Raw genomic sequence first — 27,948 nt, forward strand, 5'->3', positions numbered from 1 at the left:
AGATGAGAACAAAACAGCACCTGGGCTGGGAGCACCGGTGAGAACCCTGTGTCTGCACCGCACGGCTCCGCAGCCCCGCCAGGGCCTGCTGCTGATGCGCTCCGTCCATCCCGCCGGCACAGCCTCGTGTGTGGCAGAAAGACAGGGTGAGCCTCAGCCCTAGAGATAGTCCTCGCCGTGGGTTACCTGGCACCGTGTGCCGAGGAGCAATGAATGGCTCCATAGGTCCCTTGGTCTGCACAATTCATTATTAGTGTGGTGGTACCTAGAGGCCCCAACACAGGTCAGGGCTGCAGCGTGCCGGGTGCTGCACAGACCCCAATGCAGGTCAGGGCTGCAGCGCGCATGGTGCTGTACAGATCCCAGAACAGATCAGGGCCCCCGCGTGCCGGGTGCTGCACAGACCCCAATGCAGGTCAGGGCCCCCGTGCGCTGGGTGCTGTACAGACTGCAGTGCAGATCAGGGCCCCTGTGTGCTGGGTGCTGTACAGATCCCAGCACAGATCAGGGCCCCCGCGCACCGGGTGCTGCACAGACCCCAATGTAGGTCAGGGCCCCCGTGCGCTGGGTGCTGTACAGACCCCAGTGCAGGTCAGGGCTGCAGCGCGCATGGTGCTGTACAGATCCCAGCACAGATCAGGGCCCCAGCGCGCATGGTACTGTACAGATCCCAGCACAGATCAGGGCCCCAACGCGCATGGTGCTGCACAGATCCCAGCACAGATCAGGGCCCCCGCGTGCATGGTGCTGCACAGACCCCAGTGCAGATCAGGACCCCAGCGCGCATGGTGCTGTACAAATGCCACGAGACAGTCCCTGGCTGAAGGAGATTGCAGTGTAAATAGCCAAACAGACAAAGGATGAGAGGGGAAAGAGGATGAAGTAACTTCCCTAAGGTCACTCAGCAGGACAGTGGCGGAGCCAGGCATCAAACTGACTCTCAGCCCCCACCCACTAGGCCGAACAGCTCCAGCAACTCAGTGCTCTGGGACAGGGCGCTGGATTGCTCTAAGGGTTGGGCCTGGAGCCTCCCTGGCCGTGTCTAACCTGGGACTGGAGGCCCTTCCCCTGATGGCTGCTTGGTGTCTGCAGTGGGTTGGGTGGGGGGAGTGTCTCAGTCTGGTTCCTAGGGAGGCCAGGGGCCTGCATCACAAGCCCACCATCCCTTGGCAGGTTTGGGGGAAGCTTGTCCTGCCCCTGCTGTGTGGGTAAATAGTGGACTCGAGTGCGGTCTGTCTGGGAGAAAGGGTCACACACAGCCGCAGCATCGATTTACCTGCCAGGGCTCCTGCATGTGGAGGGAAGCTAGTGCATCCAATGGCTGCCTGGCACAGAGCCCCTCATTGAGCTGGGCGTGAGCTCCCCTCACCCCCACTGTGTTCACGCTGGGGTCGCTCCGTCGACTGCAGGGGAGTGACTCCTGCTTTACCCCACCGTAGTTCAGAGTCAGAGCAGGCCCTGGGGATCCTGCGGGCGCCTTACGGGCAGGGAGCTCTGGAGCGTTTCTCCTGGAGCCTGTTGCTGTATCTTGGACACGTTCTGGGGGTGCTTAATCCCCTGGCATTACCATTGGCTTGGTACCGCACGGCATTTCGATGAAAAAACCAGACCACTATCAAATGAACAGGGCCCCCATGAAATGGATTAAAAACGGGCTCACAGGGAGGTCTCCAGGTGTAATTGTGAACAGAGATTCCTCCTCGAACCAGGGAGTGTTCAGTGGGGTCCCACAGGGATCGGTTCTTGGCCTAATGCTGTTTAACATCTTTGGCAATGACCTGGGAGAAAACCCCCAAACCTCCCGGATACGGTCTGCAGGTGACACAGGAGTGGAGGGAGGGGTAAATAATGAAGTGACAGGTCCTGGATCCTGAGTGATCCAGGGAACGCAGGCTGCATGGAGGACGGGGAACTCTCCCCGGGCTTTCCCAGTGCCAGCCAAACCCATGTTCTGCCAGAGCCTGCCCAGGAGGGGAGCCGTTTATCCTCACCCCATCTCTCGCTCCTTTGCCCCATTCCGTCCTTCCTTCCTTTCCATTTGGAACGATGCAGGTTGCCTTCAGGCCCGGCTCCTCTGCGCACCCCCACTGCTCCCCCCGTCCCCCCTGCCCCGCCCCGTGGCTGCAAAGTGATCCAGGCAGGTGGGCGGAAAAGTGACAGCTGGTGTTGTTCCAGGGCAGGTTAATGAGTGTCTCCTCCTCTGGCCCCCTCCGCCCCCCCTCCAGCGCCCAGGCTCCTGGCTCCTGTCAGCCCATCAGGCTCCCATTAACAAAGCAGCCCTGGGGAGTTTGCAGAGAGCCCTGCTCTGGCTCTAATCTAGGTGGGCTAATCACCTCCCCTGCCCAGCCTGCCTCCTCTGGGTCAATATTTGCGCTGAGCAAACACAGAGCCTGTGACAGGTGTGCTGGGAGAAGCTCTCCATTGCCGACCCAGCCCTCTCCCCGGGCTCTGCACAGCCCCAGCTCCCCGGCCCCCCTTGCTCCCTGGGAGTCAGCGCTATTTTTATCAGGGCTATAAAAGCCCCACCGCGCCGCCGGCGCCCTCATTTTCTGCTCGGGAGCCAGCCGGAGAAGGTGAGCGACTCACCTGCCAGCTGCCAGCGTGTCCCCGGAACCAGGTGAGATCCTGCCGGCCCTGCTGCCTTCGGGGCCTGGGGCTGCGGCTGGGAGCAGGACTGTCCTCGGCTCAGACTGAGGGGTCAGTGCTCAGGGCTCCTGGGGGCTGCACCCCAACCGTCGGGTTGCAAGGGAGGCTCTGAAATCCCAGGGACTTTTCCTCCGATGCCCCAGGGACTCACCCCAGAGAGCAGAGGGAACGGGGCTCGGCTCGGCCGGAGTCACTGATCCGCCTGCTTTGCCCCCTTCGGTGTCTCTGGGTCGCTCCCTCTCCTCGCTTTTCCCTTCCTCTCTTGCTCTCTGCCCTTCTCTGCCCCTCTCTCCCTGGGGATTTAATTTCCTTCCTTCTCTTTTCACTACTCTCCTGCCCCTGCCCCCAGCCGTTTAACTCTCCTTCTCCCTGCTCTGTTTGTTCCCCCAGGCTGCACCTTCCGGACTTTCCCCCGGGGTGAACCGGTTCCAAGCCCAGGGCAATGGCAGGGACCCCTGCTCCTGCACGTCAGATCCAAGGGGCAGAGGGACCCGCCCAGGCGTCTCCCCCCTGCCCAGTTGTGGGCTCGGGCCAGGGACGGGCGCAAGCAGGCCGAGCCCGGAGCAACCTCTGCACTTGCCTGGCGTCGAGCCCCACGTGCAAGACCTGACGTGAACGTTTTGTTCGTTCGGCTCGCGTTAGGCAGGTCCAGCCTGTCGGCACGCCTGTGACACGCCTGTGACACGCCTGTGACACGTGTGCAATGTGCGTGCACGCCGTGCAATGCCCGTGCAAGGTGCACACCCGGTGGACATGCAGCATGTCACTGTCATGACCTGCGAGTCATGTGTGACATGCATTATACACGAGTGGCATACAACCCCCTGGCCAACATGCCGGGACCCTACATACATGTCAGATGAGGTACACGCAATGCACACCCGTGAAATATGCCAGCCACGCAGTGCGCACACCTCCAGCGTGCAAGGTACCATGCAGCCCCAGGGAGCTCCCGGCAGCGAGTCTGGGGGGAGAGACAGGGGAATGCCAGAGTTACCCCCTGCCCGTGAGTCCCGTCCATTCAAAGCCAGCGGGAGCTCACCTGCCCGGGGACCAGCTCAGCGGGGGTGGTGCTCACCTGTATTTCGCCCCAGGCAGGTCTCACTGTTCCCCTGAGTTCAGGGAACTCTCAGCAGCTGCCAGCAGCCCCGCAGGGCGGGGAGGGCGAGCAGGGCAGCGGTAGGGGGATGGGGTGGGGAGGTCGCATCTCTTAGTTCAGCCCCCTCCCCCATACTTGGTGTCATTAAGTATTTGCAGCCAGCTGCTTCCTTGTGCCCAGTGACAGAGCAGGGCCTGGCCCCCATGGCTCTGTCCCCTTAGCCAGCCCCAGCTGCAGGGGCGGTGGGCGCCTGGCTCTCACCTGTGCTACCCCCCCCCCCCAGTGCCCAGTCAGATGCTCGGTAACTGACTCTGCAGAGGGGCGAGGGCCGGGCTGGGGGCCCCAGGGAGCCCGCTCTCCCCGAAGGCCTGGTCTACGTTGCAGACCCGTCGGTGTAACTCCATCACCGGGGTGTGAAAAATCCAGCCCCCAGTGACGGAGTGATACCGACCGAGCCCCTGGGCAGCCAGCACAGTGCTTCGCCCAGTGCCCACCCCCTGGGGAGGTGGGGGATGACCCCCACCACTGTACAGGAAGATAAGCCCTTACCCACAGCACGGGCCGTGCCTGGGTGAGCTTCCCAGCACCCCCTCTTCCCCAGAGGGACCCTGGGGGGTGAGAGGGCTCTCTGCTGGGATTGCCAGCCACAGGGCCTGGTGTGATGTGCACCCCTTGGATCCCCTAGGGCCGGAGCTAAGACCCCCTGTGTCATTTCACCATCGGGCTGTCCTCTGTGCAACCCGGGCTATGCTGGGGCCAGGGACTTGGAGCTGGAAGGCTCCACAGCCCAGGTCCCCCAGAGCCATTAGGACTCCCTGGGGAGGACCTTGCCCCATAGTGGCGTAGCGGGGAGACCCACAGGGCGGTTCTCCTGGGCGAGTCAAGGCTGAGGAGGCCCCTGGGGCAGCGGGGAAGGGGGAGGATGGATTTTGCCCTGGTCCCTTGTGCCCCCTCAGCTGGCTGGCTCCAGTTTTTGTCTCTGAGCAAGGCAGGGACTGTCTGCTGCCTCTCATCACCTGCCCAGCACTACGGGCCCCGATCCCAGCCTAGGGCCCCTCAGCAACACTGCAGGACAAATCACTGCTCCTGCTGACAACTCCCTTCCCCGGAGACATGCCCACAGCCTCCACCTCAGGGCAGGTTAAAAGGCAGTTACAGCGCAGGCAAGGCCTTTGGTCCCAGTTAACCTGTGGAACTGTCTGCAGGAGGGTCAGCGGAGGGGGGATGCAGCTGTTTCACAGGCCTAGGAGCAGCATTGGCCTGAGCTGGGCTCAGAACGTCCCTGCGGATAGCAGCGAAGGCCGGGGGGAGCCCCTGAGCCTGGCGCTGCCCTGGAGGGCCCTTGGCTTAGCCACAGAGACCTCTGCTGGGGCAACTTGACACCCCCATGCCTCCCTCTACCTTGGCACTCCCTCCCTGCCCCCTTCCCCTTGGCACCCCCTCCACTGGCCAGCCCTGCTCCCCCCAGCCCTGGCGCTTTGCCTCTGGCTGCTCTGCTCAGCCTGAGCAGCACCTTGGTGATGGGATGTGATTTGAAGGAGCTGTTGGAGGTGGCCCCTTCACCTCCGCTGGCCTCCTCTGGCTCAGCATCCTGGGGCTCCCCCGAGCGGGGGAGTCCTGGCAAGCTCAGCGGGGATCCTGCTGCAGAGAGGGACCGGGGTGGAGATGGTGGGTGGGTGAAAGACGTGGAGTCCAAGCCCTGCAGGTTGGGTGGGGTCCCCCTGGGGCCGCATCGCACTGCACCAGCAAGGCAACCAGCCAGAGCCCAGCACCTGCGACTCCGACATGAGGGCTTCACACCAGGGACCAGCCCGACGGGCCTCCTGCAGCTCTCGCCGCTGGGACGTGGGGCAGCACCCCGCTGCCCTGCTGGCCCATTGGGCTGAGGCCGCGCTGCCCGGGGGGGGGTTCCCTCTGCACAGAAGTGGGTTCGACCGACTGTAGCTGTCTGAGGGCGGGATGCAGCTGACCTGGCATCAGCTGCCCCATGGGGGGCGCTGTCTGAGGTGCACCTGCCTGGTGGGCTCTCTGACCCACACAAGTGGCGCTGGAGGGCATCCCCATGCCGGGGCAGCTGAACGCGCACCCCGGGGGGCGTTCCTCTGAGTTCGGATTCTGGCCCCGGTTCCCCTTTTCCTTTTGCGGTAAAAGTTTGACAAAGTTAAAAAGAAAGAAAGAAAAACCCCTGCAACAAACACAGCCCAGAAAAAGACCAACCCGACCCCACCCCACCCTGCCACGAGTCCTGACCAAAGCCCGGCGCCCCAGGGCCCCTGCCTCCTTCACTAACGCCGGGCTTGCTCAGATAACACACCTGGCTGCCCCACACGCTAGTGACAGCTCCGCAGCCAGGTACATAAGGACACCTGGCCCAGACACCCCTTGTCCTCCTCGGGAGGTTTCGCCCTAAAGAGGCGGGAGACGGGCGCTGGGTAGGACTGTGTCCCCCTGGACGTCCCTGGGACCTTGCCCCTAAATCACGTCAGTGCTTTGGCAAACCCTGCGCGTCTTCAGGGGCCTTACGGTAACTCGAAGCACCAGCAGAGCCCGCAGCGACTCACCCAAGGCCAGAGGCAGTGGCAGAACCAAGGCGAGGACCCGGGCCGTGCCCGATGACCGAGCAGTTCCCCCAGTTTTGGGGCCTTCCACAAGGAGGAGAAATGGATGCTGCAGGCTGGGGCAGTTCTTTGGGGCAGGCTTGTTTATTCACAAAGAGCGTGCGCAAAGTCCTGCTTCCCCAACCCCATGGAAACAAACAGCAGCCGGCCTGGGGATCCCTGCGCCTGCCAGGGCAGCGGGCCCAGTGCCCAAGAATCCATCTCTTGTCTTGTCCCCAGATGGGGATGTGAGCCGGCCCGTCCCTGCCCCGTCTGTGTGTGTGGCACTGGGCTCTGCGGGGCCAAGGGCTCCAGGCTCCCGCAGAACAAATTAATAACAGTTCACCAGCCAAGCTTGGTTCACGCCCATCGCCGTCCCTAACTCACGCGTGAGGCTTGGCATGGGTGCAGGAACGAGCCAGCATAAAAATGGCTAGACTGAGTCAGAGCAATGGTCCATCTAGCCCAGTGTCCTGTCGTCCGAGGACAATGAACAGAACAGAGCAATTATCGAGTGATCCATCCCGTCCTCTACTCCCAGCTTCTGGCAGTCAGAGGTTTAGGGACACCCAGAGCAGGGGCTTGTGACCGTGCCCATCCTGGCTAGTAGCCATTGCTGGACCTATTCTCCAGGAACGTATCTAGTTCTTTTTTGAACCCAGTTATACTTTTGGCCTTCACAACATCCCCTGGCAATGAGTTCCACAGGTGTACTGGCCGTTGTGTGAATGTCACATATCCACAGGACCAACGCTGTGACCCCACCTTTGGAACAATCTCTTGGGGGTCAGTGAGCCAGACCCCACCAGGGCAGGCCCTGTGGCTTCACCACTTCCTCAGACTGGGCCCCTGGTCCTTCAGCCCCCCTGCTTCACACTGCGAGCTCCGGTCAGCGAGCCAGCTGAGGCAGCCCTGGAGGGAGACGTGTACCATCTTAGGGAACACTGCACCTCTGTAAGCATCTGCAGGGACAGCCCATACTTGACTGTCACCTAACCCCCCTGGCCCAGTCCTTTGTTCCCGAGCTGCGGAGATGTGGCTCAGCCCCCTGCTGAGAGGCGGGGAAGTCCATATCTCTCTGCCTCCTTGGTTGCTAGGTGTCCATGTCTGGGCGACTGGAGCTGCCATTGTCTTCTCAAGAGCTCCCTTGATGTGGGACCTAAGGCCAGACAGCTGGGAGCCATTCACACCTGTGTCTTAGCCTGCCCAGACAGCGAACAGACCTCCCACCCCCCGGTAACAATGCAGCATATTGCATCCGATGAAGTGAGCCGTAGCTCACGAAAGCTTATGCTCAAATAAATTGGTTAGTCTCTAAGGTGCCACAAGTCCTCCTTTTCTTTTTGGGGAAACTGAGGTGCTGGAAAAATATTACAAAAAATTCCCACTTTGTCACAGGGAAGAAGTCCTTCCTTCTGCTTGTTTTAAACCTGCTGCCTGTTAATTTCATTGGGTGACCCCTGGTTCTTGTGTTACGCAAAGGGGCAAATAACACTTTCCTAGTCACTCTCTCCACACCAGACATGATTTTATAGACCTCTGTCATGTCCGCTGTGACAAAGTGGGACTGTTCTTAATGTTTCCTCTGAATATTGTGGGGGTGCCTCAGTTTCCCCAATGTAGTTCTTAAGTATCTAGGTGGTGGAGTAAGGGTGTATGATCCTTGCAGAGCCCTAGAGGGCAGGTGGGTGCAGGGGTCTGGACACAGAGAATGGCCGACACCCTGTTTCCTGGCAACTGATGGCCTGGGCCCTTCCCCCCACCCCCCCCACCCCCGCAAGGTGAAAGCTGAAGGGTTGGAGAACAAAGGAATCAGGTGGCCACCTGGCCCAGGAAAGGGACAAAGCCCAGAGGAGGAGGGGCTGGAGGGAGTTTCAGTTTGGGGCTGGCTGGGACATGGAGTGAAGGGCAGACGTGGTTGTCTGACTCACTGTCCCCCAAAATGGACCTGGCTGAGGGGTCCTGTTCTCTGCACCTACAAGCTCTGTGTTAGACCATGTTCCTCTCGTCTAATAAACCACTGTTTTACTGGCTGGCTGAGAGTCCCCTCTGACTGTGGAGTTGGGGGGGCAGGACCCTCTGGCCCCCCCAGGACCCCGCCTGAGCGGACTGGCTGTGGGAAGCGCACGGCGGGGCAGAGGAGGCTGAATGCTCCGAGGTCAGACCCAGGAAGGTGGAGCCGGGTGAGCTGCGTGTCCTGAAGACAGGCTGCTCCCAGAAAGGCGACTGCCCCAGAGTCCTGCCTGGCTTCATGGGGAGCAGTTCCAGAGCATCGCCCAGGGACTCCGTGACATCCGCCCAGCCCCGCTCTTTAGCTGTCTTTTTTCCAAGCTGAAAAGTCCCAGTCTTATTAATCTCTCCTCATACGGCCGCCGTTCCATCCCCCTCATCAGTTTTGTTGCCCTTTCCTGAACCGTTTCCAATTCCAATGTATCTTTTGTTGAGCTGCGGTGACCACATCCACACGCAGTGTTCAAGGTGTGGGAGTCCCATGGATTTAGATAGTGGCGTTGTGATATTTTCTGTCCATTATCTCTCCCTTTCTGGCTCCCCTGTGTGTTCACGCTGGTAATCAGCCTGGGTTAGCCCGAGCGGCCATAGAAAGCTTGTCTATTACAGCCCCTTCCCTTCCCTTTGGAAACTTAAGATAGAAACTCCTTGTGTAGCTGTGGTTACCTGCTTTAACCTTGTAAATAACTCTCTTGTTTCCTTTTCCTGTTTAATAAACCTCGAGATAGTTTATTACAGGATTGGCTACAAGTGTTTTCTTTGGAGCGAGATCTCAGGTGTAACTGGCCTGAGGCAAGCGACTGGTCCTTTGGGGCTGGGTGTAGCCGGAATATTGCTGTGATTCCTGGTGTGAGCGACACCGGGAGGGAGCCTGGAGTGCCTGGTATTGTGGCCTCCCGGGCCAACAGGCCGGGCTCAGCCTGGGGCAGTGGGGAGGGATTTGCATGTGTTTTGTGTATGTGGGTATGAGACCTGGCCTGGGCCGGGGCGATTTGCATGGCTGGGGCAGAGTGTGTGTGGGATTCGGGCTGGGCGCATTTGCATGGGCATGTGTGTGCGATTGTGTCTTCCCAAGTGGTGGGGCAGGGGAGGGACGAGCTTTTACTGGACCCGCTCCTGTTGGTGAGAGAGACCCCCGTCTCCAGTCTCTGCCCTCGTCTCCTCCCGAGTGGGTCCAGTAAAGGATGGTCCCAGCCCCACCCTGTCCGTCTAATGTCCTGGGACCCACACGGCAACGGCAACACGCAGCCGCAGGGCTGGGGGGAGCCTAAGGAGCTGTCACCGTCCTGCTGCCCCCCTCCCCACTGTATGTGAGAGACGGTGTGTGCTTGCAGCCACGTGACGGTGTGTGAGCCTGTGACGGGGTGTGTGCATGTGTGATGGTGTGTGTGGGATGATTGTATGTGCGTGTGTGTGTGCGAGTGTGTGATTGTGTGTGTGTGTGAGTGTGCATGTCGATGATTGTGCATGTGTGTGATTGATTGTGATTCTGCAGCGTGCTGTGCCCCGGAGGTGCTGCTGGCTGGCGGGGAAGCAGGCCGTGGGCAGAGGCAGCCAGGTGGAGCCGGGCACGGCCTGGCTGGGAGCAGCCGCTGGCTGCTCACAGGCTCCCCAGGGCGCCAGGGCCTGGGGGATTCTGGGGAGGGCTAAGTACCAAGTGGGGCACCTCCAAAGGCTCCTCTCCAGCAGCCCGTGCGGGACGCGGACGGACAGACAGATGGACGAAGGGCGGGTGCAGCCGAGCTGCCCACGGGGGTGTGCAGACGCCCAGGGCAGAGGCTGCTCCCTGCGGACGCCTGCCGGCTCCGCAGCCCCACCCCTGCAGCTCTCAGGAGGGTGACGAATGGGTCCTCCCCACCCAGGAGGGTCGCACCGCCCCAGGGACTGGCACTGCCCTGGGTGCTTTGCCAGCATCACAGCATTCCGGCTCGGGAGACGCCAGCCTGCCCCCCCGAGAGCCAGCCGGATCCAGAGCCGGGAGGGGGAGCTGCAGGAGAGCGAGCAGTCTCACACCAGACAGGGAGGGCAAACCAGCCATCCCTTGGGCGCTGGGCACCGCCCATGACTGTGCCCCTCCCTGGATCCAGCCTGCCATGCCCACCAGAGAGGCAGCCTCTGGCCCTGGCGTGCTTTGGGAGCCTGAGCAGGGCTCAGGAGTTTGTCCATGGGGGAGAAGCCAGGGGCTGCAGAAGGAGCCGGCATCCTGGGGTTGGGGCTGCATCCACCTGGGTAACAATGGGGAGCCACCGGGGCCACAGCGAGATGCTGCCCCTGCCCCAGGGAGTAGGTGGCCCCAGCCGGCTGGAGGAGAAGGGCGGGGCACAGTCGCCCAAGGGAAGGCCAAGGGGAGCCAGCTGGGCCTCTCGTTGCCTGCCCCAGACTCCGCCCACAGGGATCCTTTTGCCCATCACTGCAATGTAGCCACCTCTGGGGTGGAACATGGCAGCTGCTTCACAGTGTGCGGCAGCCTAGGACAGGCAGTGAGGAGGCAGCTCAGAACTAGCGGGAGGGCGGCAGGATGGAATCACCTGCGCTGTGTTTTGGCCAGGACACCGGGCTGACACCTGACTCCTGGAGAAAATGCCCTGGTCCTGCCATGAGCACAGGGGTCAGGGCCCCAGCGCTGCCTCTCGGCTGAAAGATGGCACCCGCTGCAGCACGGTGCCCCCTAGCCCCGCATTGGGGTCAGCAGTGACTGCCGAGGGAGAGTGCCCCCTATTGGGCCCCCGCCCTTGCTCCCTGCAGCACGGTGCCCCCTAGCCCCGCACTGGGGTCAGCAGTGACTGCCGGGGAAGAAGCGCCCCCTATTGGGCCCCCGCCCTGCTCCCTGCAGCACGGTGCCCCCTAGCCCCGCACTGGGGTCAGCAGTGACTGCCGAGGGAGAAGCGCCCCCTATTGGGCCCCCGCCCTTGCTCCCTGCAGCACGGCGCCCCCTAGCCCTGCATTGGGGTCAGCAGTGACTGCCGGGGAAGAAGCGCCCCCTATTGGGCCCTCGCCCTGCTCCCTGCAGCACGGCGCCCCCTAGCCCTGCCCTGGGGTCAGGAGTGACTGCCGGGGGAGAAGCGCCCCCTATTGGGCCCCCGCCCTGCTCCCTGCAGCACGGCGCCCCCTAGCCCCGCACTGGGGTCAGCAGTGACTGCCGGGGAAGAAGCGCCCCCTATTGGGCCCCCGCCCTGCTCCCTGCAGCACGGCGCCCCCTAGCCCCGCCCTGGGGTCAGCAGTGACTGCCAGGGGAGAGCGCCCCCTATTGGGCCCCAGCCCTGCTCCCTGCAGCACGGCGCCCCCTAGCCCCGCCCTGGGGTCAGCAGTGACTGCCGGGGGAGAAGCGCCCCCTATTGGGCCCCCGCCCTGCTCCCTGCAGCACGGTGCCCCCTAGCCCCACCCTGGGGTCAGCAGTGACTGCCAGGGGAGAGCGCCCCCTATTGGGCCCCGGCATCCTCGAGAGAATCCTTGGCAGTTTGCCATCCAGGGAGACGTGTCCGCAGCAGCGAGCCAGCGGGCGTGGGGCTGGCAGAGGGGCCAGGCTGGAGCCCCCCACTGGAGCAGATGTCACAGGGTGATACCGGCCGGGATCCTGCGCTCTGGGGAGGGGATGCAGCTGTGGGCGGCTCCCTGAGTGGCCAGGCCCAAGGGGCTGGATTTCCCATCGCTCCCAGGGAAGGGGCGCGGGGAAAGCCCAGGAGTCCGCCCCACACGGCCCCTGGGGAAGCAGGTTGGGGGGCCCAGGCCGGGGCCAGGTGGACGGACAGAGTGAGCCCAGCGCGCCCCGGCCCCCAGCCGGTCATGGCATAAATCTGAGCAGAGGCCGCAGGCCCCAGCGGCTCCGGGTCCCAGCCTGTTAGAGTGGGGGGTCCCGCTCCCACCAGGTGCGTGTGGGGGGGGCTGGGGGCGTCCCCGCTGGCCCCAGCCGAGCAGAGGTGCTGGAGATGCGGGCGCCCGGGACAGGCAGCCGGGGGGGCGGGGGGTGCAAGGCTGTCACAGCAGCCGGGCTGTTGTCAGGGGCCAGGCCCAGCTGTTGCAGAGCCGAGCGCCAGGGGCAGGATGTTCTGTTCTCGCTGCAGCGCTCACCCCCCCCCCGACGCCCCCGCCTGGGATTTTAATAGCAGGTGGGGGAGGGTCGGTTCCACCTGCCTGGATTGTCTCCCTTCTCATTAGATTAATGTTGTGCTGGTGAAAGGGGCCGGCCCGGCGGCTTCTGGGGGCTGAATCCCCTAATTCTCCCCAGTGGTACAGCCTGGACACCCCCGCCCCCAGCTCTGCTGGTGCCCCTCACTCCCGACCCGCAGCCCCCTGCTAGCCCAGCCCCGGACACCCCCACAGCTCTGCCAGTGCCCCTCACTCCCGACCCGCAGCCCCCTGCCAGCCCAGCCCTGGGCTCCCCTCTACACCCAGCTCTGCTGGTGCCCCTCACTCCCGACCCGCAGCCCCCTGCCAGCCCAGGCCCGGACACCCCCACAGCTCTACCGGTGCCCCTCACTCCCGACCCGCAGCCCCCTGCTAGCCCAGCCCCGGACACCCCCACAGCTCTGCCGGTGCCCCTCACTCCCGACCCGCAGCCCCCTGCTAGCCCAGCCCCGGACACCCCCACAGCTCTGCCAGTGCCCCTCACTCCCGACCCGCAGCCCCCTGCCAGCCCAGCCCTGGGCTCCCCTCTACACCCAGCTCTGCTGGTGCCCCTCACTCCCGACCCGCAGCCCCCTGCTAGCCCAGCCCCGGACACCCCCACAGCTCTGCTGGTGCCCCTCACTCCCGAACCGCAGCCCCCTGCTAGCCCAGCCCCGGACACCCCCACAGCTCTGCCGGTGCCCCTCACTCCCGACCCGCAGCCCCCTGGTAGCCCAGCCCCGGACACCCCCACAGCTCTGCCGGTGCCCCTCACTCCCGACCCGCAGCCCCCTGCCAGCCCAGCCCTGGGCTCCCCTCTACACCCAGCTCTGCCGGTGCCCCTCACTCCCGACCCGCAGCCCCCTGCTAGCCCAGCCCCGGACACCCCCACAACTCTGCCGGTGCCCCTCACTCCCGACCCGCAGCCCCCTGCTAGCCCAGCCCCGGACACCCCCACAGCTCTGCCGGTGCCCCTCACTCCCGACCCGCAGCCCCCTGCTAGCCCAGCCCCGGACACCCCCACAGCTCTGCCGGTGCCCCTCACTCCCGACCTGCAGCCCCCTGCTAGTCCAGCCCCGGACACCCCCACAGCTCTGCCGGTGCCCCTCACTCCCGACCCGCAGCCCCTTGCTAGCCCAGCCCCGGACACCCCCACAGCTCTGCCGGTGCCCCTCACTCCCGACCCGCAGCCCCCTGCCAGCCCAGCCCTGGGCTCCCCTCTACACCCAGCTCTGCTGGCGCCCCTCACTCCCGACCCGCAGCCCCCTGCTAGCCCAGCCCCGGACACCCCCACAGCTCTGCCGGTGCCCCTCACTCCCGACCCGCAGCCCCTTGCTAGCCCAGCCCCGGACACCCCCACAGCTCTGCCGGTGCCCCTCACTCCCGACCCGCAGCCCCCTGCCAGCCCAGCCCTGGGCTCCCCTCTACACCCAGCTCTGCTGGTGCCCCTCACTCCCGACCCGCAGCCCCCTGCTAGCCCAGCCCTGGACCTTTCCCGAGCAGACTGCCAGGTACCTAACTGTGTAGTGTTGGGTTGTTATTTGTGTAGCTGCAGCACCCAGGAGCCCGGGCCCGGCCCAGGACCCTCCAGGCTGGGCGCTGTACAGACACAGGACAGAAAGGCGGCCCCTGCCCGGGGAGCTGGCCCAGCTCGGTGTCAGCCCGGAGACGGACACAGCCACTTGCCCTCGCGCCTTCCCTGGGCTCAGGGCGGAGTCCCTAGAGCCCCGACTCCCCCGGCTCTGACCTCTTGCCGTTTCCTCCCCCGGGAATGGACCCAGGAGTCCTGAGGGCCCGTTTCCCTGCTGAGCAGCAGAAGGATGCCCGTGCTGGGGCGCAGGAGAAGCCGGTGACCTCCTCACCCTGCCCCGCGCTGGGCATGTGGGCAGCGCTAAGGTGGGGTGGGGGAGGACAGCACTGTGGGGGGAAAGGCCCTGTCTGCCCCCCGCCCTGGCCAGGGTGGAGCTGGGGCAGCGAGGGGGCGGGCGAGATCCCCAGCCGGCGCGAGCAGCCACGGTGCGGCCGGCAGCGGGGCCGACCTGCACCGGCTGTGGCTCTGGCCCGGTGGTCCAGTGGGTCCGGGGCTGCCGGGCTCCCTCCCCCCGGGCCCAGTCCCGGCCACACCTGCTGCAGTTATCGCCTCAGCGGCGCTGCTGTTTGCTCAGGGTGATGGCAGCTGAACGGGCGAGAGCGTCCTGCAGCCGCATCCGGGTGCACCCCGTGTCAGCAGGGAGCTGGGCCTTCGCCCGGGCGGGGGTAGGGGCGGCCGGCATGGGGGCAGCCCCCCATGCACTGTGGGGCTCTTCCCCTCCCGCCGAACGTCCCTTGCCTCCCCCCCCTTGGAAACACCTGCGCGGCTGTGGAGACATTGCTGTCGGGGGGGGGGTGGGACTGGCTGGGTTGGCACCCCCGGCGGTGGGCAATGCCAGGCTAACACGAGGCCTCGGCCGGGATGGGGCTCAGCAAGCTGGCGTGCCTGGCCTGGGGCTTCCTGACTGGCTGGCAAGGGAGGCCACTGCACCAGCTCTGATTGGCTGGCTGGGCTGCCACGGCCGGCCCTCGAACGCCCAGGAAGTGCTGGGCACCCCACTATAGGAACCCCATGTCCCCGTCTCCCTGCCCCCAGCCAGGTCCCTGGTGCACGCAGCATGCACTGGGCAGGGTCATTGGCCTGTGGCTGCCTGGCCCGTCTGAGGGGGGCTACGCCCCAGCACCAGGAAGGGAGCAGGGTCCCCCCGGCTTCCCCCGTGTCGATCGAATGTGCCCAGACAGGGTTCCCTGTGGCACGGTGCCCCGCCTCCAGTCCCAGCGTTGGCTGCTTGATCTAGGAGAGCTGTGAGACATTCCCAGCTCTGCCACTGGCTGGGTGTGACACTGCCCTGCCCAGTGCCTCAGTTTCCCCAACTACACCATGGGGATGCCAACTTTCCCCGCCCCCCTGGCTGGCACTGAGGGTCTGTGACGCAGCAGGGAGGGGGGAGTGTTGACCTGGGAATGTGGCAGGGGAGTTTCACTGGGGATGGGAGACCTGAGAGCCTGTCACCTGAGCCCGGAGGGGGCGGGGGAGGTAACACCTCTGCCCGGGGAAACCTGGACGAAGGCTGGAGGAGGGAGCCGGCTGGGGCGGGTTTGGTTTCAGTTTGGGGCTGGGTGGAGGAACGCAGGGAACCCCAGGGCTGGGGTCTAAGCTCCCTGCCCCCCAGAAGGACTCAACTGAGGGGTCCTGGTTGTACCCACAAGCTCTGTTTGGACTGTGTTCCTGTTGTCCAATAAACCTTCTGTTTTACTGGCTGGCTGAGAGTCTCAGTGAATCCCAGGAAGAGGGGGGCAGGCCCCGGACTCCCCCACACTCCATGGCAGGGTCAAAGCTCGTTCTTAGTCCATGTGGACAGGCTCGTCTGGCAGGTGCAGCTGCCTCCTTGGGAGGGGGGGGATTCATGTTCGTGGAGGGAGGCTGGGGCTGAGCCCATGTGGGGAGGGGGGTTGAATGTCAGGCCAGAGACCTTGCACGGGGCCCTGTATCAGTGCGGCGCTGGGAGGGGGCGGGACGCCAGGCGGATGGGCTCAGGTGCCCGGGGGTTGCTGGGCAGAGGGGCAGCTGCAGATTCCCCTGGGGGGCTGGTACTGTCCCAGGTTCACACTCTTGCGCCAGGCGCTGCCGGCTAGCATTGCTGGGCAAAGCCCTGAGGACGAACTGCCCCGGAGAAGACGTTCCTGGACTGGCAGAGCAGCTGCCCAGTGAAGGGTTAATGGTTCACCCATCTTTTTAGCCCCTGTGGGCCCTGGGGAGCTGGGCACTGGGCAGGCCGGGTGAGCGTGGCCTGGGGCGCTGTGGGTAGGGTGAGGCCTGGGGCTGGCCGGGCCTGGCAGGGGGCCCAGGGAGCTCGGGCTGCGGCTGACATGGCAATGGGCTGGCGGGTGCCCCCTCCCCAGCCCCCTGGGCCTGATGCCTCCTCATGGGGCCCAGGGGGCACCCAGGGCTCTGGGGGTTCGTTACCATTGTCCGCCTCCAGGGCAGGACCAGGCTGGGCCTTTCCCAGCGTTACACCCTCCCAGCCCCTCACTCCTGCAGGCCCCAGCTGGCAAGGAGGGCAGACAGTGCCCAGCTGGCGGGTGCCCGTGAGGGGCTGGGTGTCTTTGCCTCTTTTGGGGTGGAGCCCGGCGTCTCCAGGCAGGCCTGGGGGGTGGCTTGTAGGCCAGCTCTAATGCTGGATGGAGAGGACCCCCCCAGCCCTGGGGGGCTTTAAGGTGCTGGGACTTGGCCCCAGGTGGCGGGTGCTGCCCGTCCTGGCGTCAGGCCCTGTACGCACCTAGGCAGTAATCCACCGGCGGGAGCGTGGCAGCTGGCGGGGCTCCGGTGACCTTCACACGGGATTAATCCCCATGGGAACAGGAGCCAGGGCTGGCTCTGCTTCCCATTGCAGGCCAGGTAGCGAGCGTGGGGCGGGGAGTGTGGGCCTCGCCGGGGGGACACACCTGGGAGCCAGGCTCTACCTGCGGCAGCCTAGTGATGGGTCCCCGGGGAGGGGGGGTTGGGGGTAGCACATGCCCCAGTCCTGGGGCAGGCGGGCAGAGCGGGTGTCCCTGGCAGGCATGAACGTGGCGCGTGTCATGGGCTGCTCCCGCTCGCGGGGGTGGGGGTGGACGGGGTGGGGACAGACAGTGCCTGGGTGCCAGGGGCTCTGGAACGTGCCCTGGGGAGGGTCCCGCTGCGTGTCCTGGCTCCAGGCAGGACCCCAGCCCCCAACATAACGGCTGTGCCCCCCCTCCCTCCCCCGCGGGCGCTGTCTTGACCGGCTGGCGGCTCCGTGGGCAGGGACCCGGCCCACTCAGTACCAACAGGAGCTCAGTGGGGCTGAGCCCCATGCTGCCCCGCCCCTGCCCCCTACTTAGAGCAAAGACACACTCAGTTCTTAGCACAGCCCCACCCGGAGCGGCTGCCCCCCGCTCCCCATTCCCTGGCATAGAGACACCCACCCAGCTGTGCCGCACTGCCTCTGGCTACCGTTCCTCTGGGGCGGGGGGGGGCGGGGTCTCTCAGCAATGGGGCTAAATGTCCAGAGGGAGAGACCTCGGCAGAGCACTGTGTCAGGGGGGTGCCCAGGACTGGGCTAGCAGGGGTGCGGGTCGGGAGTGAGGGGCACCAGCGGAGCTGTGTGGGGGAAGCTTTGCCAGCCGCTGCCCCCTTGATCTCATCTTCATGCTCCCCAAATTCCCTGGCACAGAGCAGCAGGCGCTGGGGGGGCCAAGGGGCTGCAGCAGCCGGAGGCAGAGCAGGTTAGAGCCGCTCCCCATCTGCAGGAGGAGGGACGGGGGCGGGGGGGGCGGCTAATCCGAGCAACATCTGCCAGCCTGTTTGTGGTCAGGAGCTGCTGTCAGGGCAGGCGGGGGCTGGGTGCACTCGCACGTGTCCAGGCCAGCGAGGGGCGTGGGCCTGGGCTCCGACATGACGGGGGGGGGGGGTGGCCGGGGGTGCAGCGGGGCTGGTGGCTCGCTCTGTGCACATGCCGGCACCGAGCATGTGCGTGAGCACACGTGTGTGGGCCGCGGGGCTCGGCGTGACCGCTCCCTGGTGGCCCTGGAGTGGAGAGGCACAGGGCGGCCTGGTGGCTGGGGAGTGGGTCAGCTCGCCAGGCCCCGATCTGGGGCTCAGGGGGGTTGGCGGTGGCGAGCCCGGCAGGATAACGGCCTCGCCCAGCCCTGGGTGAATTTGCATCCCTTCCCTGTAGGGTGAGTCTGCAGGGAAATGAGGCTCCCCCAGGCCGCACCGGCCCTGATCTAATCAGCCAGACCCTGCAAATAAAAGCCACCTGTGTCTGCTGCTGGTGGCAGGAAACAATCCCCAGAGCAAACACGGCACCAGGCAACTGGGAGCAAGATAAACAGGGCCTGGCCTCAGCTCCATCTGCTGGGGGGGGTGGGGGCAGCTCCCCACTCAGGCCCCGAACTTCCCTCTGCACTGGGGGCAGAGGCTCAGAGCTGCCCTCTGCCTCTGTCAAAATCCAGGGGGCTGGGGCAGAGATGTGGGGTCAGGGCAGCTCACTAGGGACGCGGGCCCCAGCTCATAGCACTGGCCACGGTGGCCGGCTTCCTGCTGCGTTGGTTCAGCCCAGCTAGTCTAGAACCCCAGCTCCTGCTGCGTTGGTTCAGCCCAGCTAGTCTAGAACCCCAGCCCCTGCCGCATTGGTTCAGCCCAGCTACTCCAGAACCCCCTTCCTGCTACATTGGTTCAGACCAGCTAATCTAGAACCTACCTTCTGAAGATTTGGTTCAGCCCAGTTAATCCCGAACCCACCTCCTGCTGCATTGGTTCAGCCCAGCTAGTCTAGAACCACCCCTCCGGCTGCTCCGGATCAGGCCAATGGCCCATCCTTCCTCCTGTCCAGCCATTGCCTGGTCTTGACCTGTGTCTTCCATGCAGCTCAGGGCACCGCTCCATCCCCGCCCCAGCACCGCCCAATGCCCGCTGCTGTTGGCACAGGGGTCAGCCCAGCTCCCCTCCAGGCACTGCCCCAGTCAGGGACGTCACCACCCCAAAGGGGGTGGGTTGGGGGCTAGCATGGGAACCCTGCGGTGATCGCCGCTCTAGGGGGGAGCAGAGAAGAAGCCAGGCTGTCAGTGTGTACAGCTGGCCCCCTCCCCCCGCTACATCGTTACCCCTCACCGACCCCTCTGCTGCCCGAACACCCTGCTGCGGGCAGTCCCACAGAGTAACGAGGCAGCCTTTCCTCCCACCAATCCCGGTCAATATCACTGAGGGCCCCTCCTGCTCCTTGGGGGCAACAATCCTCTCCCCCATTCCCTTTGCCTGCCCAGCGCCTTGGCATTGCCCCGCCTGGTCTCGAGCCCGTCCCCAGCTCTGCTCTGCTGGGAGGGCACCGCTGGGGTCTGCGCCTGGGAAATGGGGCTGCCCTGGCCCCTGCTGTCCCATGAGCCACAGGGCACCCTGCTTCTTCCCTAGCACCGGCCTCCTCTCCGTCCCTCCCCACTGCAGGCCCAAGAGCCCCCCCTCTGCCCCCGGAGCAGCCCCCCCTCTGCCCCCGGAGCAGCCTCCCCGAAGCCCCAGCTCTTGCCTCCCGTCCAGCCTCTGACTTGCTGCTTCTCCAGGGAGGGCGAGATCGGCCCAGGTCCCCGGGGTGGGAGGGGAGGGAGGCAGAAGGGCCCAGGTCCCCGGGGTGGGAGGGGAGGGTGGCAGAAGGGCCAAGGGCCCGTTGGGGGAGGGGAAGGTGGCAGAAGGGCCCAGGGCTCCGGGGTGGGAGGGGAGGGAGGCAGAAGGGCCCAGGTCCCCGGGGTGGGAGGGGAGGGTGGCAGAAGGGCCAAGGGCCCGTTGTGGGAGGGGAAGGTGGCAGAAGGGCCCAGGGCTCCGGGGTGGGAGGGGAGGGAGGCAGAAGGGCCCAGGTCCCCGGGGTGGGAGGGGAAGGTGGCAGAAGGGCCCAGGTCCCCGGGGTGGGAGGGGAGGGAGGCAGAAGGGCCAAGGGCCCGTTGGGGGAGGGGAGGGTGGCAGAAGGGCCAAGGGCCCAGCCGGTCAGCAAGCCCCGGGCACACCAATGAGCTGGCTGAGCCGGCGTCGGCAGCTGCCCTCGAGGCCGATGAGTCCCCAGCCCGGGGTGTCTGTGGCCTGGAGACACCTGCCAGCGTGGCCGCAGGGGCAGCCGCGTTGGGAGCTGCCTTGTTCCAGGGGACGGGCGGCATCGCTGCCCGGGTGCTGGGGAGCGGGCGAGGCTGCTCCGGCGCCCTAGGGGCAGAGCTGAGCACTCCCTGCCCCCTGCCTCTCCCCAGCTTCGCACAACGCCCAGCGAGCCCAGCCGGAGCCGCTGGCCTGGGAAGGACCCAGAGCCCCCTGGGGCCCTGGCTGGCGCTGGGCCCTGGCATCGCCTTCAGGACCCTCTGACTGTTTGCATCCTCCCCGCCCCCCCTCGCCGGGCAGGGACACCCCCTGCTCCCACTCCCGCCCCCCTCGGCAAGGGATGCCGTTCCCAGCCCTACTCCCCAGCCCCTGCCCAGCCCTGCCGGGGGCTCCGGGGCTGGCAGGAGGGAGATGCTCGAAGCACCCCCAGCAACGCCAGCGCCCGGCCTGTGGGGTCCCGCTGCCGGTCCTGGGCCGGCTGAGAGCGTGGCAGGGCCCCACCGGAGCCTCATCCCCACAGTCCGGCTCTGGGGGCCCCGCGCTGCCCCCTGCATTAGAAAACACCCAGCAAAGTGGGTCCCCCGCAACCCCATGCCCATGTCCTGGCCCCAGCCCCCGGTGTCTGGGCCTCCAGGGCGCAATCCCTGCCCTCCTGCGCCCTCTCGTGGGGGCTTGCGGGATTGTCCGCTCTTAGCCGGGCCCCTGGGACCAGGCCCAGCGCTGCTGGGGTCATGGCAGGAGCAGGGTGAAGCCGGCCAGTCTGGCTCCTGCGTCAGCCCTGTGGGGAGCTGGCGCGCCTCGCCCTGGGCTCGCAAAGCGCCCCAGTGTCACCCCCGGCTGGGGAAACTAAGGCACGGGGTGGGGAAAGGGACTCGCCGAAGGTCCCACTGCAAGTCAGTGGTGGAACAGGGCAGAGAACCCAGGAGTCCTGACTCCCAGGGCACCCCCGCCCCATACTCTAAGCACTCCCTCACCCCCAAATAGGCCAGAACGGCTCTCCTGTTCTCCTGGGAGCCCAGGGGGATCCAGACATTTCCTAGGGGCATTCCCAGACAGGAATGCCCGGTCCCTGCCCCTTCCCAAGGGGAACCTTTCACACCCCAGCCGTCAGGCGGCCGGTGCGGGAGGAGGCAGGCCGGGGCCAGTCTGGGCCTGGGGCTGGGCCCCACGTCAGGAGTTAAAGGCAAAGCTGCTCCCAGTTGCCTCCGCGTTTAACCAAAATGGTCCCTCCCCGGACAGGGCGGCCTTGGCCCTGCTGCAAAGCCCAGTGCCCCCGGGGAGGGGGTGGGAAGGAGACAGGGATGGGAATTGGGCACATGCATCGCCCGCCGGCCCGGCCCCGCCCGTACAGCGTACGGCCAGAGGGGCCCGATTGGAGCACAGGAGGGGGAATCCCCTGAAATCTGCTCTATTCCCCCCCCCCCCGCCACGGCTCGCTAGCCTTGCTCCCTCTGTGGGGCCACCCCTGAACAGCCCCCCCCCCCCCCCCCCGGTCACTGGCTCAGGGTTCCTGGCTGGCTGCTGGAGCAGCGTGTGGGGCTGCAGGCGGGGCGCCGGGATGGGCTGATCCCCAGCCCAGGGCTGTGACCCACCGCCCCAGCTCGACACCGCCGAGGTGGGGGACAGGCTGGCGAGAGGGTCCGACGAGGGAGGTGGGTGGGCCGAGCCCCCCAGGAGCCCCAGGGTGGTGAGCCCCGGGCCTGGGGCCTGGCACAGGGTGGCATCAGTGACCCAAGGAAGGGAAGCGGCTGCCCCAGCGTCCCTTTGGCATTTCGTCAAGCGGCCCAGTGCTCAGCACAGCTCCTGCCCCCGCCCCATGGCACCACTATCCCCCCCGCCCTGGCTGGCGTCCCACTGGCCCGGGCTGTGCCCCTAATCCCCCCAGCGCGGGCGCATTGTGCCTCGGGAGAAAGGAAAGTGGCGCGTCAGGCCTGTCCCTATTGTGCCCCGGAGCCCCGGAGCGAGCACTTTCCATTGGCGGCCCCGGCGGCTGATCTCCCCACAATGGCTGAGTGGAATGGACAAGCCGGCGCCTGGCCCCCCGCGCCCCCCCGGGCTCCCACCCGCTGACTCAGCCCTGCCTGCTTGTGCACACGCTGCACTGAGCCGGCCGGGCTATAAGAGGTCCTGGGAGGCCCCCAGCCCCGCAGCGCCACCCTCGCCTCTGTCCCTGCAGACCAAGTAAGTACCCGGCTATGAACCCCCGGTACCCCTGCAGCCACCCCCCACGAGACTCCCCAGGGGCGCTTGGGGGGGCAGCGTGTGGGGCACATTGGTATTTTGGGGGTGAATCCTGGTTTTGGGGACTTGCCCATGTTCTTGACTGCCCCCTGCCTCCTTCTCCCCCCCCACTCCCCCCGGCATGGGATTAGGGAAGCTGGAGGGGCAGAGCCCTCCCACAAGGGCATATCTGCCATGCACCCCGATAACCTCACCGTGGAGTCACCCCGCTGCTGTGTGAGCGTCCCAGTGGGTGCTGGGACAGAGAGCCTGCCCATGCCCTGCCTGCTGCCCTGATTTTAGGGTGTGGGGGGCTCCTGTGGGGGGGCAGCCTGCAGCCAGCACATGGTGCCCCGATGCCGTGCCACACCTCTGCAGCATGTCCCTGGCTGTGTTGGGTTCCTGGCTCCTGGACCTGGCGCTGCCCAGCCAGTGACCCCTCCTGCCTTTGTCCGGGAACATGACCTGGGTGCAGACAGGCTATGGCAGGAAGGATCCTTGGCCCGGGCCCTGGGGCAAAGGGGCGCCAGGCTGCAGCCCTGTGTGGAGAACAGCAGGGCACAGCTGGGAAGGCCGAGGACACAAGGTGGGAGAAAGAGGAGCCCCTCTGGTCTGGGCGGGGAGGTGGCTGGGCTGGGGGGAGGGGGCGTCTTTCCATGGGGGGGGGGCCCTCAGCTTTATGGGGCAGAGGCTCAGCCTGTTGGGGGATCCAGGCACCATTTACTGGGCTGTCATCCACCCCCAGCCGCAGCCTGCTTTGGATCCAACCGTGGGCAGCAGGAGCCTCCCTGGGTGGGGAGCGGGAGGCCCCTTGCTGGGCTCTGCCCCGGAGACGGGATGATCCTGCCCTGGCGCTGGGACAGGACAGGACCCTGTGGGGCTGAGCTGTGCGGCTGCTCTGTCTCTCAGCCCCACTGGCTGCACTGTCCCCAGCAGGACCCCCACTGTACTGCCGGCCCCTGTGGGCAGTGGAATGGGGGGCCACTGGGGCTGGGCGCTGGGGAGAGGATGGAGGACCTGGACCTGGGGCGGTGGGAGCTGGGGAGGTCTCAGCTGCTGCCACACCTTTACGGGAGTGAGTTTCTCAGGAATTTGCCAGCCAGGGTCTGTGCTGTCGTCCCCCCCCAGCCCTCCCCCCGAGCTGGCAGGAGGGGCTGTCGCTCTCCCAGCTGTCGGAGGAAATAGATGGATTGAAATGTGAGGGGCTGAGAGCACTGGGGAGAGATGGGAATGTGACGGGCGGGCACAATGCAACCTGTGCCCCTCACTCCTGACCCGCAGCCCCCTGCTAGCCCGGCCTTGGGCTACCCCCAGCTCTGCCGGTGCCCCTCACTCCCGACCCACAGCCCCTGCTAGCCCGGCCTTGGGCTACCCCCAGCTCTGCCGGTGCCCCTCACTCCCGACCCACAGCCCCTGCTAGCCCAGCCCTGGGCTACCCCCAGCTCTGCTGGTGCCCCTCACTCCTGACCCGCAGCCCCTGCTAGCCCAGCCCTGGGCTTCATGCCCCTAACTCCTCAATCCTAACATGTAGCTGTCCCAGCCGTGCTGCTATTCCCCCTCAGGGCAAAGGCAAACCATGGGGCTGATTAAGCTGTAGGACCCCAGATTCCCCCATGGTCCTAGCTGAGACTTGTGCCCTGCCTTGGCTGGAGCTGTGTCGCTCTGGGGGGCCAGGGCAGAGGTCTCGTAGGGCTGAGGTGGGCTTTGTCCCTGCAGCTGGAGAGCTCCCAATGACCAGCCCGCCCATGGAGGCCCTGGGCCAGTTCAAGCTCACGGCCTGGGAGGAGGAGAACTTCCAGGGCAAGCGCAGCGAGTTTCTGCAGGAGTGTCCCAGCATCATGGACCGTGGCTTCCGCAAGATCCGCTCCATTAAGGTGGAGAATGGCCCGTAAGTGCCCCAGGCCCAGCCTCACCCGCCCTGGGGCCCCTTCGTGCTGGCAGCTGCTTTGCAGCATGGCACGTCTCTCGCCGCTGCCTCCCGCAAGGTGCCAGGCCGTAGGGCAGCTCCGCAGCGCAGCAGGGGTCAGAGAACACGCCAGGGAGGCAGGACACCTGGGTCCTATCCCCAGCTCCGCCACAGACTCGCTGGGTGACCTTGGGCAAGTTGCTTCCCTGCTCTGTGACTCGGTTTCTCCTGCTGTGCAATGGGGAGCATGAAGGTGAGGCCGAGGCTGCAGAGGGCAAGAGACGGGCTCCCTCCCCGCAGGCCACGCTGAGGGCAAGGGGCAGCTGATCTGTCCAGGAGGGGGCAGCCCAGACTGGGTCCCTTGGGTGCCTGCCCTGCCCCCTCCTCCCGGGGACTTTGCCAGCCCCGCTTTCCGGGGCAGGTTCCTGCAGACGAGGTGTCACTGCTGACACCGTCCCTTCCCCCTCTCGCACAGCTGGGTGGGTTTCGAGTACCCGGAGTACCAGGGGCAGCAGTTCATCCTGGAGAAGGGCGACTACCCCCGCTGGGAGGCCTGGAGTGGAAACAGCGGCTACCGAACTGAGCACCTGCTGTCCTTCCGGCCCATCAAATGCGCTGTGAGTCAGATGCGCCTTCGGACGCGCCCCCTCGGATCGTCCCCATCTCCTCCCACACTGGCCCATGTGCCCATCAAGCTGGCCCAGGGGCCACGGCCCAGCAGGGGGTCTGGGGCCAAGGAGATAATGGAAAGTCTCATGGAAATCTCATATTCTCTTTGTGCCTGGGTGATGAGCAGGGATGGATAGATAGAGGGGGTGCCTGGGGATAGATAGATAGATAGAAGGGGTGTATGGGGATGGATGGATAGACAGACAGACAGGGGTTGTATGGGGATGGATAGACAGCCAGCCAGACAGTCATACAGTTGCCAGGTCACTGTCTTTACAGGACAGCAGTAGGTTGCTGAGGTTAAAAGCCCCTCTAGGATCCCTCTGACGGACCGATTTTGTGATTCTAAACACACCAGGCAGCCGGCAGTGCTGGGTGTTTAAACCACCCCCAACCCAGGAGCAGGCGGGGCTAGTGCAGGGGAACCCAAGTGTCTCTGTCTGGGCTGTGCCAGGCTCCCCAGAGAAGGAGCAAAGGGGCAGCCTGGCATGGGGTGCACGCTCCTGCCAGCTGGGGCCAGTGACACCGGGAAGGGACATTGCTGGGGCCTCCTGGACGTTCCCACCCAGGTCTCGGCTCTCCCCATGCCAGCCTGTAACCCTATCACTCCATCTGCAGAGACACAAGGGCTGTAAACCCTGGCACGTCCCCTGGCTCCAGCACCGCATCCCGCCCCGGCGTTTTAATAACCGCCAGGCAGATATGCTCAGGCTTTAATAAAGGGGCTGAGATAAGATCGCTGCTCGCTGGCAGGGCTGCTCGGTGGGGAAGAACGCAGACGGGTGGGGGTGGGGGACAGCACCACATCTAGTGTGGGCCTTGAGATTAACCCCTCGGTGCCCGCCAGTCTCCCAGCCAGCCGGCACCCAGGCACGGGCTAAGTACCAACCCTGGCTCTCGGTGCCAACGGGCAGCCGCAGGCCACGGCTCCCTGGAGCGTCTGCATCGTCCCTCTGTAGCAGAGACAACTCAGGCCTCGAGAAGCCCTGAGAGCCGAAGCAGGGATAGCAACTGGGCGTTTGGCATCTTCGCCAGCGAGACCACTGGGCGTTTGGCATCTTCGCGGCTGCCTCTGGCTCTCCCTGGCACGGGGGTACCAGCACATCCCCCAGGCAGGAGCGGGCACTAGGGAGAGGCAAGCACATCAGCATCCTCTGGAGCGAGACGGACATGGCCAGCATGGGCCTGCAGCTCCGGCCCCCAGCTCCCCGGGCGGCTCCAGGTCAGGTGACTCTGGAAGAGGAGAGCAATGGGAGGCGCAGGACATGGGCACGGTTAGCTGGAGAGGAAAGGAGAGGTTTGCACAGCTGACCTGGTGGTGAACGCACTGGGCTGGGACTCAAGGGAAGTGGGTTCTGGTCCAAGCCCTCCCCGCATGACCCTGGGTGTCTCAGCTCCCCAGGGTGTCCTTAGCTTCGTCCGCCTTGTCTCTGTCGCTGGGGCAGGGGCTGGCTCGTGCTGGGTCTGTGCAGCGCCTGGCACCAGCGTGGGACCCTTTGGCGTTTCCCTGGCGCAGCCTAGTTGGCCCTTCCCTTGGCACCGCTTGCCCCCCGCACTGGGAGTCGGCGCAAGGTGTCTCCAGCCGTGGCCGGCGATTTCAAGTTAAGGAGGCAGCTGAGAAAGAAAAGACCAGGCGCTGTTGGGGCATCAGTTCCCCCCTCCCTTCCCCAGGGCACCCCACTGACTAAGCGGGGTACGGCTGCCCTGCCACAGGCCCCAGGGGGAGTGTAGCCCGGCCCCCAAGCGGCAAGAGCCCTCCAGAGCAGAGCTGCTGGGAGAGGGGCCGGGCATGGAGCCCAGAAGGCACGAGAGAGGAGTGGGCTGGAGAGGGGGCGAGCAGGGAGCCCCGTCCGGCTGTGGGGACCCGTCCTGACTGGCCTCCTCCCCGCACAGAACCACAGCGACAGCAAAGTCACCCTCTACGAGGTGGAGAACTTCCAGGGGCGGAAGTTTGAGCTGAGCGACGACTTCCCCTCGCTGCAGGCCATGGGCTGGGGCAGCAAAGAGGTGGCTTCTATCAAGGTGAACTCGGGAGCGTAAGTAGCCTCCAGCTGTGGGGTGCCAGGGGCTGAGTGACCCCGGACAGTCACCCCACTGGGCCTGGCCGGTAGTGTGCTCAGCACCCGCAACATCCACTGGGGTCACTGGCTATCCAGGGTGCACCTGGCTGGATTGGGCACTAAACTTCATTGTAGTCCCTATGCACCATCCTGGGCCCTATGCACTAGGCCCTATGCACCATCCTGGTCCCTGAGCTCGGCTCAGAGGTTGTGGCTGAGACCTGCACTGTGAGTGGGGGAGAATGGGTGAGGGGCCGAGCATTCGTGGGAGAAAGGGGCCCCAAATTCAAGGGAGGCCAAGAGAGGCTCAGAGGAGGGTGCATGTTTCTGTCAACCCCAAAGGGAGGAAGTGGGAGGCCCCATAAGGGTGGGGAGAGCATCCCCCTTCCCCAGCCCTGAAGCCGGACCCCCACCCACTCAGGAGGATGCCCAGGGCCCAAGGGAGGGTGGCTGGGTGGGAGTGAAGACGGAAAGCTGGGGGGGGCTCTGCCCCATGGCGATGCTTTGCCCCCTGCAGGTGGGTTGCGTACCAGTACCCAGGATACCGGGGCTACCAGTACGTGCTGGAGCGGGACAGGCAGAATGGCGAGTTCCCCAAGTACACGGAGTTCAGCACCCAGGCCCACACCAACCAGGTCCAGTCCATCCGCCGCATCCAGCACTGAGCTGGGCAGGGCCCCGCCACGGGGCCTGGAGGGTGAGAGCCCCGCACCCGCTAGCAAATAAAGGCGTCTCTCAACCAGACTCGGCCGCTCGCGTTCTCTGTCGGGGGTGAAAGCTCTGCCGTGGGGCAGGGATGTGGCGGGGAACGGTGCCACTGTGGCCTCTTTCTTCCACTTCTCTGTGGCTGGAACATAACACCAACCACTCCGGGCTGTTTCGGGGGGACCCCCCCAAAGCTGCACCCCCCGAAAGAGAGCGCAAAGCCCCAGCAAAAACTCGGGCTCCTAGCTGTCTGGGATGAAGAGGCCAGTGGGCAGGGAAAGGAGCAAATGAAAAGGGAGGCCCCC

The 27,948-nt window shown here is 65.5% G+C and overlaps 1 protein-coding gene across 2 annotated transcripts; it reads left to right on the plus strand.

The window, feature by feature from the left end:
- The first annotated feature begins 12,065 nt into the window (after positions 1 to 12,065).
- CRYBA2 (crystallin beta A2) lies at positions 12,066 to 27,682 on the plus strand. Of its 2 annotated transcripts, none has more exons than XM_075117610.1 (5): positions 12,066 to 12,218; positions 24,020 to 24,191; positions 24,685 to 24,826; positions 26,772 to 26,914; positions 27,456 to 27,682. In XM_075117610.1, the coding sequence occupies exons 2-5, from the start codon at positions 24,034 to 24,036 to the stop codon at positions 27,601 to 27,603; spliced, it is 591 nt and encodes a 196-aa protein (XP_074973711.1). In that variant the 5' UTR covers positions 12,066 to 12,218; positions 24,020 to 24,033; the 3' UTR covers positions 27,604 to 27,682. The 2 variants fall into 2 exon arrangements, with proteins under 2 accessions (XP_074973711.1, XP_048724764.1); XM_048868807.2 differs by lacking the exon at positions 12,066 to 12,218 and adding an exon at positions 22,109 to 22,264.
- The last annotated feature ends 266 nt before the right edge of the window (positions 27,683 to 27,948 follow it).

The sequence above is a fragment of the Caretta caretta genome, chromosome 11, assembly GCF_965140235.1.
Source record: "Caretta caretta isolate rCarCar2 chromosome 11, rCarCar1.hap1, whole genome shotgun sequence".
In the NCBI taxonomy this organism is placed as follows: domain Eukaryota; kingdom Metazoa; phylum Chordata; order Testudines; family Cheloniidae; genus Caretta; species Caretta caretta.

Bases quoted from the DNA above. Each gene is read 5' to 3' on its own strand.
- CRYBA2 (XM_075117610.1), top strand. From the start codon at position 24,034: ATGACCAGCCCGCCCATGGAGGCCCTGGGCCAGTTCAAGCTCACGGCC. The intron at 24,827-26,771 runs GTGAGTCAGATG...CTCCCCGCACAG, and splicing joins TCCGGCCCATCAAATGCGCT to AACCACAGCGACAGCAAAGT. The intron at 26,915-27,455 runs GTAAGTAGCCTC...TGCCCCCTGCAG, and splicing joins ATCAAGGTGAACTCGGGAGC to GTGGGTTGCGTACCAGTACC.